At 37.3% G+C, this 21,240-nt stretch overlaps 2 protein-coding genes and 1 long non-coding RNA gene across 3 annotated transcripts in view; 2 read left to right on the forward strand and 1 right to left on the reverse strand.

The window, feature by feature from the left end:
- Window positions 1-12,657, forward strand: part of zbtb20 (zinc finger and BTB domain containing 20) — a 32,440-nt gene extending 19,783 nt beyond the window's left edge. Inside the window, exon 4 of the mRNA XM_026328885.1 lies at window positions 466-12,657. Within this exon, the coding sequence (XP_026184670.1) occupies window positions 466-1,001 (536 nt within the window). The 3' untranslated portion in view covers window positions 1,002-12,657. The remainder of the gene's footprint in view (window positions 1-465) is intronic.
- Window positions 12,658-14,939: 2,282 nt separating this feature from the next.
- si:dkey-251i10.1 (ADP/ATP translocase 2) lies at window positions 14,940-17,854 on the reverse strand. The gene is made up of 4 exons (XM_026328596.2): window positions 17,634-17,854; window positions 16,298-16,784; window positions 16,063-16,203; window positions 14,940-15,908 (listed from the first exon to the last, which is right to left on the reverse strand). Exons 1-4 carry the CDS (start codon window positions 17,742-17,744, stop codon window positions 15,751-15,753), a joined length of 897 nt encoding a protein of 298 aa, XP_026184381.1. The 5' UTR covers window positions 17,745-17,854; the 3' UTR covers window positions 14,940-15,750.
- Window positions 17,855-18,083: 229 nt separating this feature from the next.
- On the forward strand, window positions 18,084-19,218 carry LOC113143127 (uncharacterized). The gene is made up of 2 exons (XR_003297004.1): window positions 18,084-18,214; window positions 18,662-19,218. It is a non-coding gene; the product is annotated as an uncharacterized LOC113143127 (long non-coding RNA).
- Window positions 19,219-21,240: the final 2,022 nt, after the last annotated feature.

The following is a 21,240-nucleotide window of genomic DNA, read 5'->3' on the forward strand; positions in this document are numbered from 1 at the left end:
CTATTTTAAAAGAAAGCCCTTCCCACAAAGCTAATAGAGTTTTAAATGTTTCTAGCCCAAGGTACGTTCCGTCACTGGAAAAGTAACACAACAAGCTTCAAGCGTTCAGTGTTTTTGTACAAGTAGAAGTCGGTTGAACCTGCTACGTTGTTTGTGTAGTGTTAAAAGTGTAGCGACTATGCTCCAGGAGCTTTGAGTATCAATTTGATTTTCAGTTGCTGATGTGCCATTTATAGAGGAGGCTGACACTTAAACCTTCTCTATCACAAATGACCACACTACACAGATTTTGACATTTCATTGAAAGCCCTTATACAGATGATCAGAGCTGATTTTTCCAAAAAAAGCAAATAAATGTTAAGAGTTTCTGTGCGTAATGTCCGCAGAGACTTTCAATGTTTTTTTAAGCCTAATCCTCAAAATTTGTCTCTCCTCTTAATGCTTTTGTCTTGCATGTACATGTAGGTGAGAAGCCTCATCAGTGCAGCATCTGCTGGCGCTCTTTCTCCCTGAAGGACTACTTAATCAAACACATGGTGACACACACAGGGGTGCGGGCCTACCAGTGCAGCATCTGCAACAAGCGTTTCACACAGAAGAGCTCTCTCAATGTCCACATGCGGCTGCACCGTGGAGAGAAGTCCTATGAGTGCTACATCTGCAAGAAGAAGTTCTCACACAAGACCCTGCTGGAGAGGCATATGGCCCTGCACAGCACAGGCAGCGCCATCACAGGGCTGTCGGGGAGTGCAGGTACTCCGGGCCCCGTCTCTATTCCCATGCCTATGGCTGTCCCTGAGCCTGGAGCTGGAGTGGTGGCCCTCGCCATGCCAGTGAGTGGGGGTGCTGGAGTAGGGGCTGGGGTTGGAACAGGAGTGGGTGTAGCTGCAGAAGCGAGCTGCCAAGAAGGGACCACCTACGTGTGCTCCGTCTGCCCTGCCAAGTTCGACCAAATGGAGCACTTCAATGACCACATGCGAATGCATGTCTCCGATGGATAAGTACAAATAGATAAACTTCTTTCAAAAAGAATGACAAATAAAATGGCACTAGATTTTCCTTTTCTTATTTTGAGGTATGAAGAGTAATGAGTATAGACACTGGCACATTAAGTTTCCCAAAAAAAAAAAGTTTTTTTCTGTTATTCAAAAGAAAAAAAAGATGGTGGCCTTAAGGCTTAGTAGTTTGATATTGATCTACTGGATGGATCCTAACTACAGGCCTCTAAATGTATGCTTTCCTAAAATACTGATTTATGTGTTGAACACTACCGAAAGGCCTACGAAAGAAACACATACACACAAACACACCTTTAGTGTAGATATGTCTGAATGAATATACATGTGCATATATGTTTGAGCGTTTGTGTATTTGCATATGTCTGTCTGTGTGTCCAAATGTGTGTTGTGTGTGTATGTGTGTGTGTGTGTGTGTGTGTGTGTGTGTGTGTGTGTGTGTGCGCGCGCGCATTGCCATGAAGCGCAAATCATGGCAGTTGTGAACCCATACTGACCAGTTTGGAAACTATAGATGTCCAAGCTTACTGTGGTATAATTTACAACAACAATAACAAAAAAATCATCTGGGGTTGGGCTACATATTCCCTCTAAAAATTTTGATGGTCACAAGATTGCCTTCTTATGTAAAATAAAAAAAGAGAGTAGTTAATTTGACACTGGGTTTTATTTATTCCTATGGTATTAAGGGATTATAATGCAGCTGTTGTCAAGGTACCAATTTCAATCATTTTACTGAAATGTAATTTACTGTCAGTGGTGACAGGGACAAATGTTTTTCATATGTTTTGTAATTATTGTCCATCAATTTTGATGATTTACTAAATTAGGGTGTGTTGATGAGACAGTATTTGAGCAAAAATATATTTCTTTTTTTTTTCGAAGTTTGGAGTTTAACTCATTTGAATACACTGCCACTAATATCTTAAAAGACTGTTAAGGCTACTAGACCTCTTCCATTTCAGAACATAAGAAAAATAGGAAGTTTTTTCTTTTTTTTGCTGATGGTTTTTTTAGCCTTTCACATCCACAGTTATGGCAGGCTGGAATATGCGACTAAACTCTCTCCTTCATAAATTGCTGCTCCTCAACTTGCACCTGACTGTTATGGGATATAGATTTTTTTAAAAAAAGGTTTCTCACTTTAACTATTGTTATTGATGAGCCTACATGGTTTTAATAATCAAATTACAATATTTGGGCGGTTAGGCTAATTGTTGACTGGAACAGTGTTTAAATGGGGAGAATTTCATTTGAACCAAATCTGAAATTGTAAAATATGTCATCCTGATCCTAGAACCCCTGTATAACCTGTTCATGACGATTGCCATGCTATTTCAGCAGGTGGGAGCTGAATGCATTGGTCTTGATGCATTGGCTCCCACTGAAGGCTCAAATGGCATGCAGTGTTTTGAAAGGAAACATGGTCTCGAAACAAAACAAACAGCTCCACTGATTGATATGACAGTCTTTCATGATATACCACAAGTTGCAGGTGGACTTTCTAAAAAACAGTATACATTCCTGATTTTTCTAAAAAAAAAAAAAAAAACGACCTAGACACAGCATGTACAGAATAGATTTTGGAAGCTAGTGTGCGCAAGTTGTCATCCATGCATCACATGACTTAATGCTCATTTCTAATATTTGAATTCTTTTCTATTGCTTTTTATCCAAAATAGGACACACACACACACACACACACGCACACACACACAGACACACACACAGACACAGACACACTCACACACATGCAACTGCCTGCAACTGCAATCTGAAGGATTTGCTCATTTATGTGAGCAAACACTTTCGTAGTTGTATTGTTAAAATAAGTAACTGCATACAGTGGTCTTAAAAAGACCTGTTGTAAATTCAAAAAAACAAAGTGCTACTTTGCACATTTTCTTAAAATGCCTGTGCTTAATATTTAATCAATTTACTTTAAATGAACTTCTATGGTTTTTCTTTTATTCAATTTCAAAGGAAAAAACGTTTTTTAAAATCTTGATAAGTGGACTGCATTATTTTCTTGCATATATGTTGCACTGCTTAAACCAATAAGTGCACTACTGTTAACAGAGATATTATAGTTTTAGAAAAGAGGATTTTTTTAATCTTAACATTTGGTTGTAGAGTTCACATGTAATAGATTAGCTTTGTTTCAATTTATTCATTAAATAATTCAGCAGTTCCTGGCTTTTGTTGTTGCTTGCAGTTACCTACAGTATATACAGTACACGTGCCGTGTTTAATGCAAGCATTTATCTTTATTTAAACCTGTACCGTTATGTGTGCTCATCAACGTTTTAACCTTTGAATTTATTCTTTCATGGCATCAGTTCCCTAAAGCAGTTTATTCAGTTGCATTTCTTTAAAAGCAGAACAGAATTTTCTTATGAGAACATCCAAGCCAAACAACATTTACAGTGAAACAGCGACAGTAATAATAAACACAGCCCCCATCCAACTCCGTTGGCGGAGGTGATAATAATAATGATAATAATAATAACTTTTATTATATCATAAATACTAATACATTTATATTGTATGTGTGTGTGTAACATAAATGATATGTGTGTCCTAGAACAACTTTCTGTGCATTTAAAGGTGTTGGGAGGTGATGGAATGCAGCTTCTTTAATATCTGTCACTTGTACACAGTTGTGTCCCTTCCTTAGTGTTTGGATGTCTGTGCGTGTCTCTGTGTGGTATATAGCCTAATCAAACTGTTGATAAGTGGAATATCTGAACTGTAGGGCTTCCTTTGCAATATGCAGCGCAGGTACTATGAGAAGCAGCTCTCCAAACATTTTGGGCTAATACAACACCTCTAACATTTGTTCTGAGATTTGACTACAGCCCAGATCAAGTACTGTTGACTTCATTGTACCCATTTGAAGAACTTAATGTCAAGTGTTTTGATGCTAAACTTTGTATAATTGGTACTAGATTTCAGCTCCCTGTGGAGTCAGTTTGAAGTGAAGTCAAGTGATGAACATGTGATACCTGGAGAGATTCTGTAGTCTGGTCTTTCAGCTCAGCTGTATATATATATATATATATATATATATATGTGGAGAGAGAGAGAGAGAGGGAGAGAGAGAGGGAGAGAGAGAGTGTGGTTAGTCCTCAGTAAAAGTAGCACATTACTTAACATTTGATTGGGCCTGTCTCTTATGGTGTGCATATAAGTCTAAATTGTATGGTTCCAGTTTGTAGCTGTTGTTGCCCTGATGGCAATATTGCTGCATGCTAGTGCTATATTTGTCTCTACACAGCAAGTGGAGGGTAATCTCATGCCTTAACAGACAATGCACTAAATAGTATATGTAAGCAACTGCCGAGATCTTTTTCCAACAGTATTGCCACATGTATGGCACACAGCTCATGATGTTGGTGATTATTGTCTGTTCAATACCAAGTTAAACACTGCCAAACTAACATCATCACTTGTTTGAAAGCAAAGGCAGACACATGAATTGAATTGTTTCAGTGTAATGTATGTATTCAGTAATCTAGCATTCCTTCATGGCACCTAAATTTTACATATTTTGTGTAAACACATATATCAAATGCACTATTGACTGTAGCTAGATGAGTACAACCAGCTTTGTGGTATCATTGGTCTAAATAGTAGGTTAAGTAGCTTGATGTTGGTTTTTGAACTATTTGGTTTCAGAATTACACTATCAATTGTCTATCTTTTTTTTTGTTTGTTTGTTTTGGAATAACAAAAGTAGCCAATCTCAATGTTATCTGGATGAGGGCTAATAACTCGTCCCACTGTCATTTGACTTATTGTATCATAAGGTGTTTGATAGCAGACCAGACTTGGAAGAGGAAGAATTTTCTCTCCGGTGTCATAATGTGTTATAGCATACCCAGGCTTTTTTCCCTTTCCCCTGTTGCATTAGCATCACACATCTTCACTGTTCATAGTTATATATTCCTTATACTGCTTCAGCTACTCGTGGTGGTGCTTAATTCTCTTTTCTCAGTGTTGCAAGAAGTTGGTTAAAAATTGTTGAGAAGTTGCAACATTATCCAGAAAATGAGTCCTTATCTCAGTCGTGCTTCTTCTAGTTGTTAGTTAAAAAAAAAAAAAAAAAAACGAAGTCTAGACTTTATGTTTGCAAAGTGTACACATATTTTCCAGAACAAAACATATTGAAAAGTAGATAATAGCCTTGAGTCTGCAGCTGTTTGTATTGTGTTTCAAATATATTACTGTTCATGTTTTGTTTATCTTAGTGTAGAGACACAGGGTCTACAGTGCATTGTTGTCCTTCTTGCAGTATGTTTAATTCATCGTTATACTTCTTTATTTCAGACTTCCTCTTACTTTCTTTCTGGTGATCATAGTGGTGTTGTTTATACATACATAGCTTTCACTCGACTGGATAAAGGATAGTCAGCTATTGAGTCATATTTCAGTGTGTTATATATGCATATATGCTTTGCATTGAGATGAAAACAAGGAAATGAAAGCTAGTGATGGTGAGGATCATGTTGAGTAAGGAACAGGTTTGTTTTAATTTGATAAATATGTGTCTGTCTTCCTGTTCGTCTCCACACATTTTAAGTCAGATTTCTTTTATTTAAGCTTGAATAAAGTCACACAGTTAAGAGTAGGATACACATGAAACCATTCAGATGATACTTAACTGCATTTTTTGTCCTTCTACAGTACACATAAGAGTGAAATAGATAGCTTCTTACAAATATACTATATATATTTAAGTATCACCATCTCCACACAGATAATAAATACATTTTCAGATAGTTTGATAAAGACATAATTGCAGCTAGAGTATACAATACCTGTGGGATATAGGGAATATGCCTATCAAGTGCCTATCAGTACATACAGCAACTATACAGAATATTCATAGTTTTTCTCTCCTACATTGCACAGATACAGTATATACACAGTGGTTTATTAAAATATATACTATTTATACTACTACTGCTAAAACCTGCTGGTTGTGAGTGCATCCTAAGAGAACCCTTTAAAGTACCTGAAATATTCTATTCATATACAGTAAAAGGCTACATCTGCAAGTTTTATTTTTTATCGTACATTTATACAGTTTGGAGGATTCAAAGATATAAAATGCAATCACATTTTCTTTTAAATAAAATATATTAAGTAGGTTAGGTTTTAGATGTTTAGAAAAAAAAATTAAATATGAGCTCCTGAAGTCGAATGACCTTTTTTTTTTTTCTTTCACGTTGCTCTTTCTTGTTAATATTAGGCTTTTTTTTTTTGTTTGTTTGTTTTTTTCAAAAGCAAGCCATATACTGTACTGTACTGTAAGTCGGTGTGAGGGGAGGAGGAGCAGTGGCACTTTATAAACAACAGAGGGAGCCAAACAACCGCAAGCGATGAACTTTACACACAGCCTGCCACAAAGTACAGACAATCCAAGTCAAATCTTTGCTAATTTCTTCAGGTTATAACGTATAAACATGGTAGGAGTTACCTCCACTGGCCTTTACTGTACATTAGTTTTAAAACAATACAGGGGTGCAGTCATAGGAAATGGCTTCTGCTGGTTTCAAATATTGGTTGTGTGTCTTGACAGGTTCTTCCACATGCATGCCAGTGCCCACTTTCCCCACGACGATCACTGGAGTTTTAGCTTATCTGACTGCCTTGTTGTTTACGTACAGCTTGAAATTTTAAAGGTTGAGCAACGAGAAAAAAAAAAAAAAAATGAAAAAAAAAAGTGCTCATTAAACGTTAGACTAGATTTTTATAAAAACTACTTGGAGGCAAAATGAGATTACAAATGGAAAGTTTTGGCTACAGATAAACACACGCATACACACACGCACACAGACAAAGTTTAGGTGGTTGGTGGTGGTTCATCAACATGGAAACAAAACTAAAAGAAAACATGGTAGAATTAAAACCCATAAATCGAGTTTCAGGACTGAGTGGCTGTGAGATGAAAAGGTTTGGGGATGGCTGATTATTCCGTCCCCTGTGGACTAATTACCACAGTTTTCTCTCTAACCTTCTCCAGCCTAGTTACTGTGCCAGGTTTAAAAAAAAAAGACATTTTAAATTATAACATTTTTGCTAAATTATGTGTGAACCAAGTAGGGAAAGCAAAAAATAAAGAATAGCTTTAAATAAAGCCTTTAAAATAATAAAACCTGAATTTAGAACAACAAAATATGCAGCAAACTAAAAAAAAGTGATTGCCTTCATTTTGAATCTTTAAATCCTCCAGAATACATAGTTTTCAAGTAAATAGGAGAAAACAGCTATGATGAATAAAAATGCATTTTGAAGGCTTAGTTTCATATACATTTAATGTTAAAATGAAGCATTAAAAATATAGGCAATGTGATACAGCTAGTCCCTGTCATCCACCTGTCACACTATGACACACACACACACGCACACACACACACACACATATAAAACAGCATCTGTTCAGACAAACATCCAGATCCTGCTTTACCTTTGAGCTTTACAGACATACAGTGAAACAGCTGTTCAGATTTGTAAGTATAAATCAGCTAAACTAAGCTACAGCTAGATGATATTCACTATGATGCGTTCTCCGAACATGCAGTTATTACACTACCCTGATGAGGTTTTTAATAAAACCTCATCAGGTAACTACCATCAATCAGTCCAAATGAAGCATGCGGTCCTCTCCACACAGCCTTTTTTGCTGTAGGGGGGTACTTTGTTATTGTGCGCGTCCCTCGATAACAGTGGTTCTGTGTTATGTTTTGTTTTGTTTTCTTTTGAATCACAGCAATGATGAGACATAAGTGTGATTTAGCATCTGAAAACTAAACATTGAGCCTCCTTGTGTTCTCCGCTCGCTCTTTGGCTTAGTCCAGCTCAATGAGACGATTAGTGTTCAAGTGTGCAGCAGTGCAATTAAAACATGCATTCCTCTTTAAGTCCAGCACATTCCATCTCCGAGCCTGGCATTCATCTTCAACACTTAACTAACCTGATATAAAAGAGGATTTTCAGTGCTTAATCATTTCACACATTTGTTGGCAAATTTGATGGTGTAGTAGCAAATGGTGCCCTTCACATTAAAGTTCAATGAGATTTATATTTTCCTCAAATAGATCAGTTTTTTGATCTCATCTCTAATCACATTTTGCCATGAGATCACAAACCTTATAAGCTTCAAGCACACCTTAAGCTGATTCAAAAGGCAACATGCACTATGCTATCACTCTGTTTTTCAGTGTAGGTCTCTCTTTCATAGATCAGAGACATTAAAAAAAAAAAAAACAGCAACCAGAAAAATCAAGGCTCTTGCTTGTCTTGATGTTGGTCACTGTCTCAGCCAACACAGTATGCTGTAATGGACATGCAGACTTAGCTTAATAATTTTAGCACTGTAATGTTCCCAAAGGGGCCGGTGGCGTTAGTTTTTAAAACGGGGCCATGCTAATCAATAGGAGGCAAATGAAAAAAAAAAACTGTATTAGACAATGTTTGTTTTGACAAACCAAAGAAGGGTTGAAACAATTTACGTTTATGGAGAAAATAACATTTCTTTTGTGTGTGTGGGGTTCCTACAATCGGGCTAGATTGCTCCAGTTATTTTATCGGTTTTTCCTCTCATGGCAGGGTGCTTGTGAAAATGCATCTGTGTTTGGTCACGTGAGCAGTTGTTTATAGTTTTGTGGTTGTGTTAATTTTGCTTGTTGTAGACCAAAATAGATTTTTTTTTAAAATAATAAATGCAACAAAACATAAAAATGAATCCAACACAGTAGCTGTGATTTGAACTTTCGCATGTTAAAACATGTATAAGATTTTAAATGTTGCATTGTATCTTTGACAAAACACAGTACTGAATAATCATTGGTTATGGCTTCTGTACACACATTTACAAAATGAGTGTAGACCTTGTTCACCTTCATGTTGGACTAAAACTAAATAGTTTGTTTTTCTTCAAATTTTGGCACTGTCCAATATTTTAAGATTGTCCCTAAAATTACTGATCTGTCCTTGTGACTTAAAAATACATTTAGCCATTTATACTTGAGATGGACCAAGATGTTAAGTTTGCACATGTTTGTAAGATGTTAATTAAGCCAAAAAAAAATAAAATAAGGAAACAACAATGATACACAACTTTCAGTCTCAGCAGTTCAAGTCAAATTTAGCTTTTATGTTTACTGACGAAAAAAAAAAAAAGCATCAGAGCCAGCAATCACTACATGTAGAAAATTATTCCATTAAAACCAAACTGTAACATGGATTTAAATGTGGTCCAAATATTAACGTAATTAGAAGATAAAATATATTTTTGTAATGACAAGACATCATCTGCAATCAGAATGTAAACCATTTGGCAAAATTTGAGAATATTTTATTACTGGGAGGTCTAATTGTAGCTGAATCTGCTGTATATTTTTCATCCTGTGTGTTCAAAATAGGAAATTTGATTACTGTAATTTGGGCGATGTTTTGCACCTGAGACAAAGACAGAATTTCTCAAATATTTACATAAAAAAAAGAAATTTCATGTGCCCTAATATAAATCAGCTTAGTATTTTTTTTTTTTCATCTGGCTTTCAGGCTTGTTGCTGCCATATCATGTATGTAGATGCTTTTGTAAACATGCACTTGAGTGGAACTTTGAGATGTGCTTATAAATATGTGTATATTTTGTTAGGCATTTTTTTCTGCCTATGTTAGCTTGATATTTTATCTTTTCCCTAAAAATACTTCTCCTATATAGTTATGAACTTGGCAGAAGTGGAGCTGTTGTAGTAAAGGTAGTTAATATCACAACTAAGCAACCCTGAACTATATGCTGCAGTAATGTGTTTTCAGTTTGTTTTTGATAATTTATGCTCCAAGTTGGTTTGTATTTTATTATTATTATTGTTGTTATGAAACAAGCTTGTTTGAAAATGTATTGACTGCTGTTTTGAAATAGGGGATAAAGTTTTTTTTTTTTTTTTTTTTTTTTTTTTTTTTAATAATGTATGTGCAAGGATGTTTTTATTATATGATTTGTCAAACACTGGACTGGAGTTACTTTTCGACCATTTCCAAGTTGAGAGATGTAAAAACACAGACATAACTGCACAGACAACACCCCTTAGCACAGATGTAAGCTGACAGACGAAGCACATCCTCCCTGCTGTACAGGGGAGGGTGACTACCAGGGCCTCCATCCTCTTGGTCAAAGTAGGAGTAATTTTAGACATTAGGACGCTTCTTTTGTGCTGGTTAATTGCATTCACTGGGTGATGGGTTACATATAATACAAAATATTTATTAGGGTTTCCCTCCCAAATTGTTGCATGGCATGAACTGGTGACAGATTTTTTTTTTTTTTTTTTTTTTTATAATTATTTTATTTTCTGTTAAAGAAAGAGTGCTCTCTTAAATATTCTGAAAAATTGTAAAGGGATACCACTTGACAGCTGTCCAGTTTTCAGAATCATCTGGTATGTTCTCGATTCAGCAGATATAGACAGTTAAGTCTCATTACATCAACCACCACTTCTCAAACCAGAAAAAAGATTTGCACTAGACTTATTTTGGTCTTCTTCTATCAAAAGCAATATAATTCACTCAACACGTTTTTGAACCATAGTATCTGATGGTTGTCTGGCCAGAGTGGGAATGTTGAGTAAATGGTGATATTTCACAAATTTTTATTTAATTTTTTTTTTCTAAAGGTACAGAATCGGTTGCTTTTAAATGCACGATATCCACATATTGTTGTTCGTATCAGGTTTTCTTAGCCAGCAGTACCCCGAGTGTTAGTGTCCAGATTTGAGGGGCATTAAAACTGTTGTTTCCTCCTGTGATTGTTTTGGACAAATCTAGCAGCTCTTACAGATCTGAAGTGAGGGACAGGATGTATGAGGGAAGAAATCATTTCCCACAAGTCAAATGTCAGTCGTCTCCATCACACAACACAGTGAAAGATAAACACAAATACACGAACAATAAACCCAGCTGTCCACTGTCATCTTTGCATTTTTCTCTGCACTTAGAGTGATTTTCATCTGGGATATTACAAAAAAAAATGCTTTAAAGTGAAACAATAATCAAATATTTCTTAAGAGGAAAAAAAGACAAATCCAAAAGTACCTTTTGTTGTATCAACACAACATCATTGGCTGCGTAATGTAGAAAATCTGTATCCACAGAAATGTGTCATACTTCATCCTTATTCAGCATGGTCATTCACAACAGCAGTAATTATTAACCTTAACATCATTATTTTGTTGATGAATAAGTGTAAATTTTTTCAATAATTCACACACAGCAAGACTTCACCATTTTATCTGGATGTAGTAGCTTTCCTGTTTTCACCGCTTCGTGATGTTGTTGAAAGATGTTGCGGTTTGTCTAAATATGTTGCGTGTTAGAGGAAGCATAAGTATGTGCCTTCTTGTAATCTCCTTGGTGAGCTTGTTATTATTGAGAAGCTGAAGCCAGCCAATTGTGTTTGCACTAAAACCAAATTGCTTTTGTGATGTAGACTATTTAAGCAAGCTTGTTGCGTCACTTTAACCGTACAGTATGCATGAGGGTGAAATTGGTAAGTCTAGGGCTAGAGCTCTCATCTGTTGACCTGTAAACCAGTGCAGCTTAGAGGATCTTGTGAATATATCTTGGCTTAGTTTTGCATTCAGTTTTCAGTTCCATCTCCTTACTCATCAAGTTTGTCACATTTTCAACAGTTAAAAAAAATAAAAATAAAAATAATAAAATAAAAATCGAAAAAAATCAAATAACACATACCATGAATACAATACAGCTTTTACTTTCACATGCCACAGTTAGAGAGTTACACAACTGCAGTACAGAGACGTTCATTTCTCTGAATCCATGGGAATGCATGAGTATACGAGGTCGCCTCAAGACTATTGGTCAATTTAGGTTGTTTTTGAAAATTTGTATTTATTACACATTTTGTTGACATCTGAGAAAGGCCTACACACGCTTTGAGTCTTACAAATGCACCTTATTCATGTCAGTCCATGTTGGAAAAAAAAAAAAAAAGGCTGGCAGTGTAATATCTCTGATTTAGCACCTTACTACAGCATGTTTTCACTTTATGCCAGTTTAACTATTCTTCCATATGTATGATTTCAAAAATAAATCTCATATTTTACGAAATTGTTTCATGGGATGTGCCAAAGTTTGGAGGCGATCTCCCAAGTGTTTATGCTTATCATTTTCTTTTCCTCCTCCTTCAGTTATAGCAATGGTATGTCAAAATTTTCCTATAACAGTGTGTGGAATCAATTTATCTCAGCAAACAGTATCATTACTTGCCATTTTACAATAAGCCCTGTATTTCACATATATTTACCAGTGATGTGTATTTGTTATTATAAAGAAAATAGCCGTAAAAGCTTCATTATGTTACATAATATTGTGACTTTTTTCGAAAAACTGTGAAGACTTATCTTGCATATACTTTATACAGAAGTATTAAGCCTTAATACAAAAGACTAAAAAAAGTGTGGAAGAATAAACTGATTGTTGCTAAGTAAGGATGATTTTTGTAAATGTTACCAGCACTTTTTTTGTAATTTTCACTCTCTGAGGTATTGTACAAGTTCAAGCTGTTTGTGAAGTTTGATTATGAAGGAATAAAAACTAGTACTTTCCTGTACTTCACAGAAAGTCTGCTTGCTCTTTTATTTTCCTGCTTTTTTCTTGATCTGGGGATTATCTCATGGATAAACCATGTGGAAATATATACAAAGGGCAACACTTATGCGAAAAAGCTTCCACACACATCCTTTCACAACTGTACTGTCCATCACTTTGAACTGATATCTAATTCCACACAACCAGAAGTTACTCTCTGAAGTGAATTAAATCAAATAATTAAACTGTCTTGGCTACAACTAAGCCTATAAATAATATGAGCCTGTGCTGTTGTGTGTGTCGATTCCAAATACAGTTGTGATTCTGAACGGGCTTGGATTGTATCCCAGAATGCACTGGGCAGAAGGCAGGAATCACCCTGCACAGTCAGTCACAAATCTAACAATGATTAATAAACAACCCCAGTCAATATTTCACACCTACAGGCAATTCTGATGCAGCCAGTGTGTTTCCAGGAACCAAAGCTTGAGTTTTTTTCTGCTGATAGGTGTCTGTTTTAACCCCTGAGCTGCTGCACAGAACGACACACAGGCCAAACTAACCAGATAAAGTGTTCACTGGTTGGGGGCTTCCACTCACTGATTATTTTACTGCATGCCTAATAAGAACAACCAGAACACCATCATTAATAGCTTTCCTCCATGCTCAGATTAAAATCATGTGCTGCAAGATTAAGCATCCAGTGAGTGTTAAACTGTACTTTTATTTCTGCAAATAAAACATAATAATTGCCATAATCATGAAATGAAATAAAATGAAAATGTACTTCGAATAAAATTCATTATGGATACAGCGATTTAAGTCAAAATGATTTCCAACTTTAATAGCCTCCTCTAATAAAATTAGATTCAGATCCAAGTTTCAATTTCAGCAAGGCTTACCATTGTGAATTTTGTATTTTGATTTTTAATGTGAAAATGTCCATGGTAATGTTATTATCGCGCCTCGTTCTTAGCTTGTAATCTGGCAAACACATTAATGAACAGAAAAGGGGACAGGAAGAAGATTAAGAAGATTTTTTTTTGGTTTGTTTTGTTTTTTGTATTGTAATGTTGGAGATATTATTTTGAAAGATTTCTTTGTTGAAATGAATTATAGATTTTCTGAAGAAAATGGATTGTGTTACCCGCTTATTTTACTCTGTACTATTTAGGTTTAGATATTATGGTTAAAACCATACTGTCAATATAATATATGCAGTGTGGCAGCCTAATTAACGTAAATACTTGCTATTTGAAAATTTTATATATATATTTTTCATTGCATATAAAGTTAATCACAGCCTTAATATTCATAAATTGATCTTAGTGGCAAAAATGTACCCTTTGAGTAAAATCTAGAAATATAAAAATCACCAAACTTATTTAAAACACCAAGGAAAATGATGTGACACTGCTGCTGTTGTGCTGTTTTGTAGCCTACAAGGGAAAGGAGGATATTCAATTTACAATACAAGCCTCTGCAATAACACATGATCATCTCTCAGCTTTATTGACCATTTGTAAAAGTTACAGTAGTTTGTACATGTGTTGATGACGGTGCTGCATCCACCTTCATTTCAGATGAGACACGCAGTGACCTCATCTTTGGCCCAGTGTCCTGACAGGGAGATTTTTTCTAAGCTTGTCTGAGCTTCAGACATCCCTCTTTGAGAAACACGAGCGCGCCCAGAGTACGTGAGCGCGCCCGTGTCACAATAGTTGACGTCTGGCGCCCCCTGTCGTCGCCTATCAGCCCTGAACTACTGCACTGACGGTGCCTATTTTTATCACTTCTGCTTTGGGATTTTTGCTTCAGCTGGACTACAAACAGTGCATGTACAACCGGAGGTAACGCAGATACCAGTACATGAAGTATTTGTACTAGTACATGAAGTATCTAGGCTGTGTAGCAAAACCTTTACTCACCGGTATGTGTCACACCCTGTGTTCATATTTGTTCCAACATGTCGAACCAGAACAGTGAATTCATGCACCTGGTGGCAAATCTCGTTCTAGTTTATATCTCATAGCGACCTAATAGTATAAATTACAGTAAATAGTAACTAATATACTAGTGCTGGCTGTCAAAATTAGATTTGAAATCAATATACTGACAAAAATATGATTATTATAGTCATGTTTTTAGAAGCCAAATACCAAACATTTGCATTTTATATCTTTTTAACTAAGTGTCTGTTTTAAACTGCTCACTGGAAAAAATAAAATAACTTGTGCCATGCATTTTCTGATTATTTTCAGATACCCTAAAAAATAAATAAAAATAGTCAGATGAACTCAAAAAAAAAGTTCAAAAGATATTTTTTACCATTTCCAACTTAGAAACACTTACAGCACATGTAGACGTTTTAGTTAACCAGCACCACAGGTCTCATCTAGCTTGATCTTAAAACAATTTTCCCATTAAGATATCAATGTTAGCATAACACTTGTTTACAAAGCTTTTTATACTGTTTCTACATGGCATCTAAATATACATTTTCTACGAATCTTTCCTAAGAGATACAGGTTCTTGCTTGATTGCTTCAGGTGTTTTGTTATTGTAACTACAAACAGTAAAATGCATCAGTAAATCACCACAAAGATAACCAACATAAAACTTCTGTTTGCTGCTGCCTTTATCAGTTTCCTGTCGGTCCATTCTACAGGAGCATACAAGTGTTCTACTATACAATCCTAGAAGTGACCACGGTCAACCTGGAAGGCTCAGGACAAGATAAGCACAAGTAAATATAGCTGTTGGGTGTAATCCACTTCATGCAATTCATTAACAGTGAGTGCTCATCTCATGCTATGAGAGTGGAGGAGAGAGTTCACAATAGTTTTAGTTGTTCCCCAGAATGAATTTATTCAAGTCGGGACCATATAAACCTAGTGAATGACAAGAGGAGGTATCAGATTTCTTACAGGAATGACATTGGTAAAGAGGGTGTGGAACGTTTAAAATCATAAAAGACGCGCAAAATACAGCCATCGCCCACAGCCAGTGGTGACTCTATAGTTTGTTCCCATAAATAAGGCAGAATGCAGAGTCCATAGAAATGGAAAGTTATTACATTTAGCCAAATTTGACAATGATGTGACAACATGAAGAATTAGATGTATTTCTTCATCTCATCGTACAACACCAGCACGAAGGCGCCGCCCATGCCTCTGAGCACGTTGGACCAGGCTCCCTTGAAGAAAGCCTTGCCACCCTCATCGCGTGCAATCTTACGCCAGCAGTCAATGGTCCCACTGTACATGATATCAGCTGAGCAAGTTAAGAAAAGAGAAGTCAGATACAGCAGTACAAATTAATTTCCCATTATCATATGAATATTTACTAGAACTTGCATTTAATCTACTACTACATATTCAAGTGATGATACAACTTGGACTGAAAAAGCACTTTAACACAATCCCACCTCCTTTGCGTCCAGACTGCATCATCATACGTCTACGGACAGTGTCGAATGGGTAGGAGGTCAAGCCAGCAACAGCTGTCACAGTCTGCGCGATCATCCAGCTCACCAATATGTGGGTGTTCTTGGGGTCTGGAAGCATACCTGTAAATCACAGAAGCAAAGATGTTACAGATCAGGAAGACGAACCTCTCAAGAGCATGAGCTATAAGTATGTTTCAGTGCACAATCAGCATACCTTTAGCTGTGTCATAGATGCCGAAGTATGCAGCCCTGTAAATGATGATGCCCTGCACAGACACATTGAAGCCCTGGTACAAGCCTTTCAGACCATCAGACCTGAAGATCTTCACCAGGCAGTCACCCAGACCCTTGAACTCTCTCTCCTGTCCTGCCTTTCCGACGTCCGCAGCCAGACGGGTACGGGCGAAGTCGAGGGGATACACGAAGCAGAGAGAGGTGGCTCCAGCAGCACCACCAGAGGCCAGGTTACCAGCAAAGTACCTCCAGAACTGGGCGCGCTTGTCAACACCGTCAAGGAAGATCTTCTTGTACTTGTCCTTGAAGGCGAAGTTGAGGGCCTGGGTGGGGAAATATCTGATGACATTGGCAAGGTTACCTCTCCAGAAGGAAAGGACCCCCTGCTCCTTGGGGATACGGACAACGCAGTCGATAATACCTTTGTACTGCTTATCTGCAGTGATCTGCTTACTGGCATGCTGGACCTGGAATAAGCAAAACAGAAAAGTTGAGCTTAAAATAGGGAAGCCAGTTAACCATCAAGCATGACAACCACAAGGTCTCCTTGTTGTGACCTTAGTACAAACAAAACCTGTAAAAGCTACTGTAAAAACTCCAGCCATGTACAACAAAACAGATCTGTCAGTGTTTACTAGACACCAAATCATAATAGCTGTTACTGATGGATTATGATCTATCAAACATCAAACCAGTGAAATTAAAGATCCTGCAGCATTTATATAATACAATTAGGTTGGTGGGGGTCTGTAAACAGAAATACAGTAAAGCTGTTGTGCAGGTTCCCCAAAAAAGGGTGTAAAAACCAGTTGACCCGGCTGTGAATGGATGCGGCCGGGCCTGCGTCTATGACAGCCTCGCTAAAGGCTGGCTAACATTGCGATACGGTGGATAACATGCTCATTGATTAGTTACATAATGCTCTAACATATTCGAGCTGTTATGTTTTCACTGTATATTAATTGTCACAGGTGTAAATAAACCGCAGGAGTTGCTGTGTATTTGTGTAGAGAGTGTCTCAATGTCAAGCGTTTGTCCTTTGTTAGCTACGCCGGTAAAGGTTAACGCAGTGAGCTAACATTAGCAGCCAGGCTCTTGTAGGTCATTTCCGTCCCATGGTGACCTTAAATCCTTGAACCGATCCCTCTTAAGACTTTAACTACTTCTAACGTTACATTATTAAAACGTGTAACTGCGTTATGCTGAAGTGTAGGCCTGTGGATCTGTGAGAGCAGCCGGCAGAGACCGGACTATATCCTATAGTAGTTAGCAGGCTAGGCTAGCCGGCTAAAGGGGTGAGCCTTCCGGAGTTTTACCTGAAGGAGAAGCTTCACTCTCTCGATTGGAGCCACAGCTGTTTTGGAAATAGCAGCAGAGATGCCACCAGCCAAGAAATCCTTGGCGAAAGAAATAGCCTGCTCACTCATGGTACGATGTTCTTGATATGCCTTTCAGGTGACCAGTAAACGCGATATATCCCCACTGCCTTACTCGGCTGTTGGCCTGCACCGACGAAATGGCCGAACGTTTAGCCGCGTCGCAGATTTATGTAATGCCATAAATCGCGATACAACACGGGAACTGCGATTTAACGCAGCTGGTCGCTATTGGCCAATCCCTTAACGTCACATGGTGTTCCGCCAATGAAACTGTCCAGGGAGTGATGTCGTCACTTTTCCTTAGGCGAGCAAAGCCGGAATGTTACATACACGTGACTTAATTGAGAAAGTCAAAGCAGTTACGGCGTGGACTGGTTCCTGTTTGGTGCCCAGGCCAGTCACACTCCATGACTGTAGAACACACTCCGTCAATGGTCACACCCATACACCAAGACAGCGACTTGGCATTTACTCGTTGGTGTTCTGAATCATATTGGAAGAATGTAATACAAAGCTGGGTAAGCAAAGACACCATCATGAATAACAACATATTTTGCAAGCAACTCAGCGACTGTAACATTAGAAAATAAATAATGAATCAGAATCATCTTTATTGGACAAGTTAGTTCACAAAAAATATTCACTAAGCTCTTAAACTTTCAAGAAGATAAGACAATAGGTTAAAAATAAAATTAGGAAAATAAAGAGAAAATAAAAAAGTCTAGAAAAATAATTATATTTTTATATATGCAATAGATACAGTGTGTATACTATTGCAGTATGAGAAGAAGGATTTAACTTTAAGGTACAGATGTGTGTGTGGTTATCTCTGCCACTCTATGACATTAGAGGTGATGAGAGTGACACCCTGTGGGAAGAAACTAACTCTGTGCTGGATGGTTTTGGTGCACACTGCTCTGTAGCGCCTACCAGAGGGGAGGAGTCTGAACAGTTTGTTTCCACAGGGTGAGGGATCTGCACAGATGCTCTGTTTCCTGACCATAGACCAGTACAGGTCTCAGATGGAGAGAATGCTGGCCCCGATGATCCTCTCTGCAGACTGGATTGTCTAGTTCGGTGGCCGATCCAAACCAGACATTGATGAACTGTGAAGGACAGATTATGATGGAGGAGTACAAGGTCACCAACAGCTCCGGTAGCAGTTTAAACCTCCTGAGCTGCCGTAGGAATTGCAGTCTTTGCTGGGCCTTCTCCCGGGTGTGATCTATGTGGGAGGCCCATTTCAAGTCCTGGGAAATTGTGGATCCACAGTACACACGTTGGTGTTGAGAATGGTGAGAGGGTTGTGGGGCTTTTCATGAAATCAACTATCATCTCCACAGTTGAGTGGGTTTAGCTCCAGATGGTTCTGACTGCACCAGTGGATCAGCTGTTCCACTTCCCGCTTGTATGCAGACTCATCATTGTCCTGAATCAGACCCATTTTGAATCACTATTGTTGCTTTTCTGTGAAGTGGTATTCCTCATAATTAAAAACTATAGGCCCTAACAGCTAAATTGATGTTCTAGTTTGTGGAAGTTTTTTTGCTCTAACAACAATTGACTGTATTAAAGCATATGCTATTTGCACTGCTCTGTCACTAATAATGCCAGTTGATTTACTCTTTAAAATGTTTTTGGTCATAGAAGTAAAGATTTACAGATCTAGTACAGATTTACAAATATAGTAGGCCTACCGATATTTGATGATCATGAATACTAAGTTCTAAAATTCCCCAGTACAGGTTTCATTTGTCCATTCTCAGCTTGATCATAGTTGTCCACTAGAGGGAGGCAAGAGACATGTCTTTTTCTTTATTTAGCTGAGGAACATAATCTAAAGACTACGTCAATTTACTTAAATTACAAATAAGCTTACAAATAAGATCTCAGCATTATGCAACAAAAACTGACTTTTATTAAAATAGAATAAAAGGAGAAAATCTATTAGTGTAATTATATTTATCTAAAAAAACAATCATGTCAGGTCAGTGCCATGGATTACAAAATAATTAATACATTGATGAGGCTTGACATATTATTGACCTCTTGTCCCAGTCAAGGTGGTTCCTGTGGTTCAGTGACAGTTCAAACTACAAATGTTTCATTTCCAGAGAATTCACTGCAACAAACGAACAGCTGGCAGTTTGTTAACAGCTGGCATCGAGCTATAATTCAGACTAATTCACTCTAATACATCAGTCCTACAATGTATCCTCCACTCCAGCAGGTGATAACCACTTTTTTTAAAACTGTTGGAAAATGCATTTTGTGTTAATGTTGAATTGTTTTGGGTTATATTGACAGGTGCTATTATTCTTTACCCTTACTATTTCTATTTCTATTGCTATTACTAATAACTTATTTTGTCTATTCAGATCAACACAAATAGAACATTATCACAGCATGAAGGCAGGATTTATTGCAGGGCTGCATGAGTTTTAGCTCACTGCCTGGTTTTCATTAAGATGATGCCAGAAGTTGAATATACAGGAGTTGTCTCCTCATTGATATCCTATTATACCAAAACGGTGTTAGGTGTGACCACACAAAACTCTGTGTAATTAAACCATAATTAACACAAAACACTGACTAAACAGTAAGCACCGTTATCTCATAGTAATAAACCAGTGCTCACATTATTGGAGTGTTTGGATTTGCTTAACTTACTGCAACATATGCAGGTCTTATCTCAGTGTTGACCACAGGGAGGAGCTGCTGTGATGCCATGTAATCAACCTCAGACCTCCCATAGGGACTCCTGCCATTTCTGAAGCTGGGGTAGAACAAGAACAAGATAACAGTGACTTTAGCACACACTGGAACACAAGTTGCAAAAGATTTTGATTTTACAATAGAAGCAACTTGATAAGAACTGATTAGTTTAGGAAACGGTTGCCTTGTATTGTCATGGTTAATATTCATAACAGCACCTTAATAAATGTTGTGTTTTTGTTGTTTTGTTTGGTTGTATTTTAATGACAGTCACTGCAGTCCACTTGTATTTCTTACTGCCTCTTGAGCATCCCATTGAACAGGATGTGTAAATTAATCCACTAAATCCCTCCACTGTCTTTTAATTACAATGAGGATAACAGATCCTTGACATGCACTTTGCAGTTTTAGATTGCTTCTATTCTCCTTCAGTGAGAGGCAGCAGTGAGTATACTTGAGTGTAGTATATTCTAATCATAAATTGGGAAATTTCATTAAAAAAGGGAAATCATCTGCGCTCAAGTTTTTCCGTTAAGTTTTAAACCACGAGATGTGCACAAATGATTGAACTGAAATGTTTCCCTCAAACACTGTAGTGTGTTACAGTGCATTTATGTCTGTGCATGTAGTCTACAATGAAACTGGCGTTTTGGCTGCACAAAAAAGAAAAACGTTAAGTCGTTGTTGCAGCTGAGACATTTTTGTAGGTTTTCCTGTCACCTCCTCTGGACCAAACAACCCCACAGCCAAAGGTCAGCTGCAGCAGTGGTTCCAGAGGAATAAATAAGGATTTCACAGTTCAAGTCCTGCTGGAAGCTGATATGAATGG

Source organism: Mastacembelus armatus, chromosome 14 (assembly GCF_900324485.2).
Source record: "Mastacembelus armatus chromosome 14, fMasArm1.2, whole genome shotgun sequence".
Lineage (NCBI taxonomy): Eukaryota > Metazoa > Chordata > Actinopteri > Synbranchiformes > Mastacembelidae > Mastacembelus > Mastacembelus armatus.

Bases quoted from the DNA above. Each gene is read 5' to 3' on its own strand.
- si:dkey-251i10.1 (XM_026328596.2), bottom strand. From the start codon at position 17,744: ATGAGTGAGCAGGCTATTTCTTTCGCCAAGGATTTCTTGGCTGGTGGC. The intron at 16,204-16,297 runs GTATGCTGATTG...TGTGATTTACAG, and splicing joins CATCTATGACACAGCTAAAG to GTATGCTTCCAGACCCCAAG. The intron at 15,909-16,062 runs GTGGGATTGTGT...TAACTTGCTCAG, and splicing joins GCAGTCTGGACGCAAAGGAG to CTGATATCATGTACAGTGGG.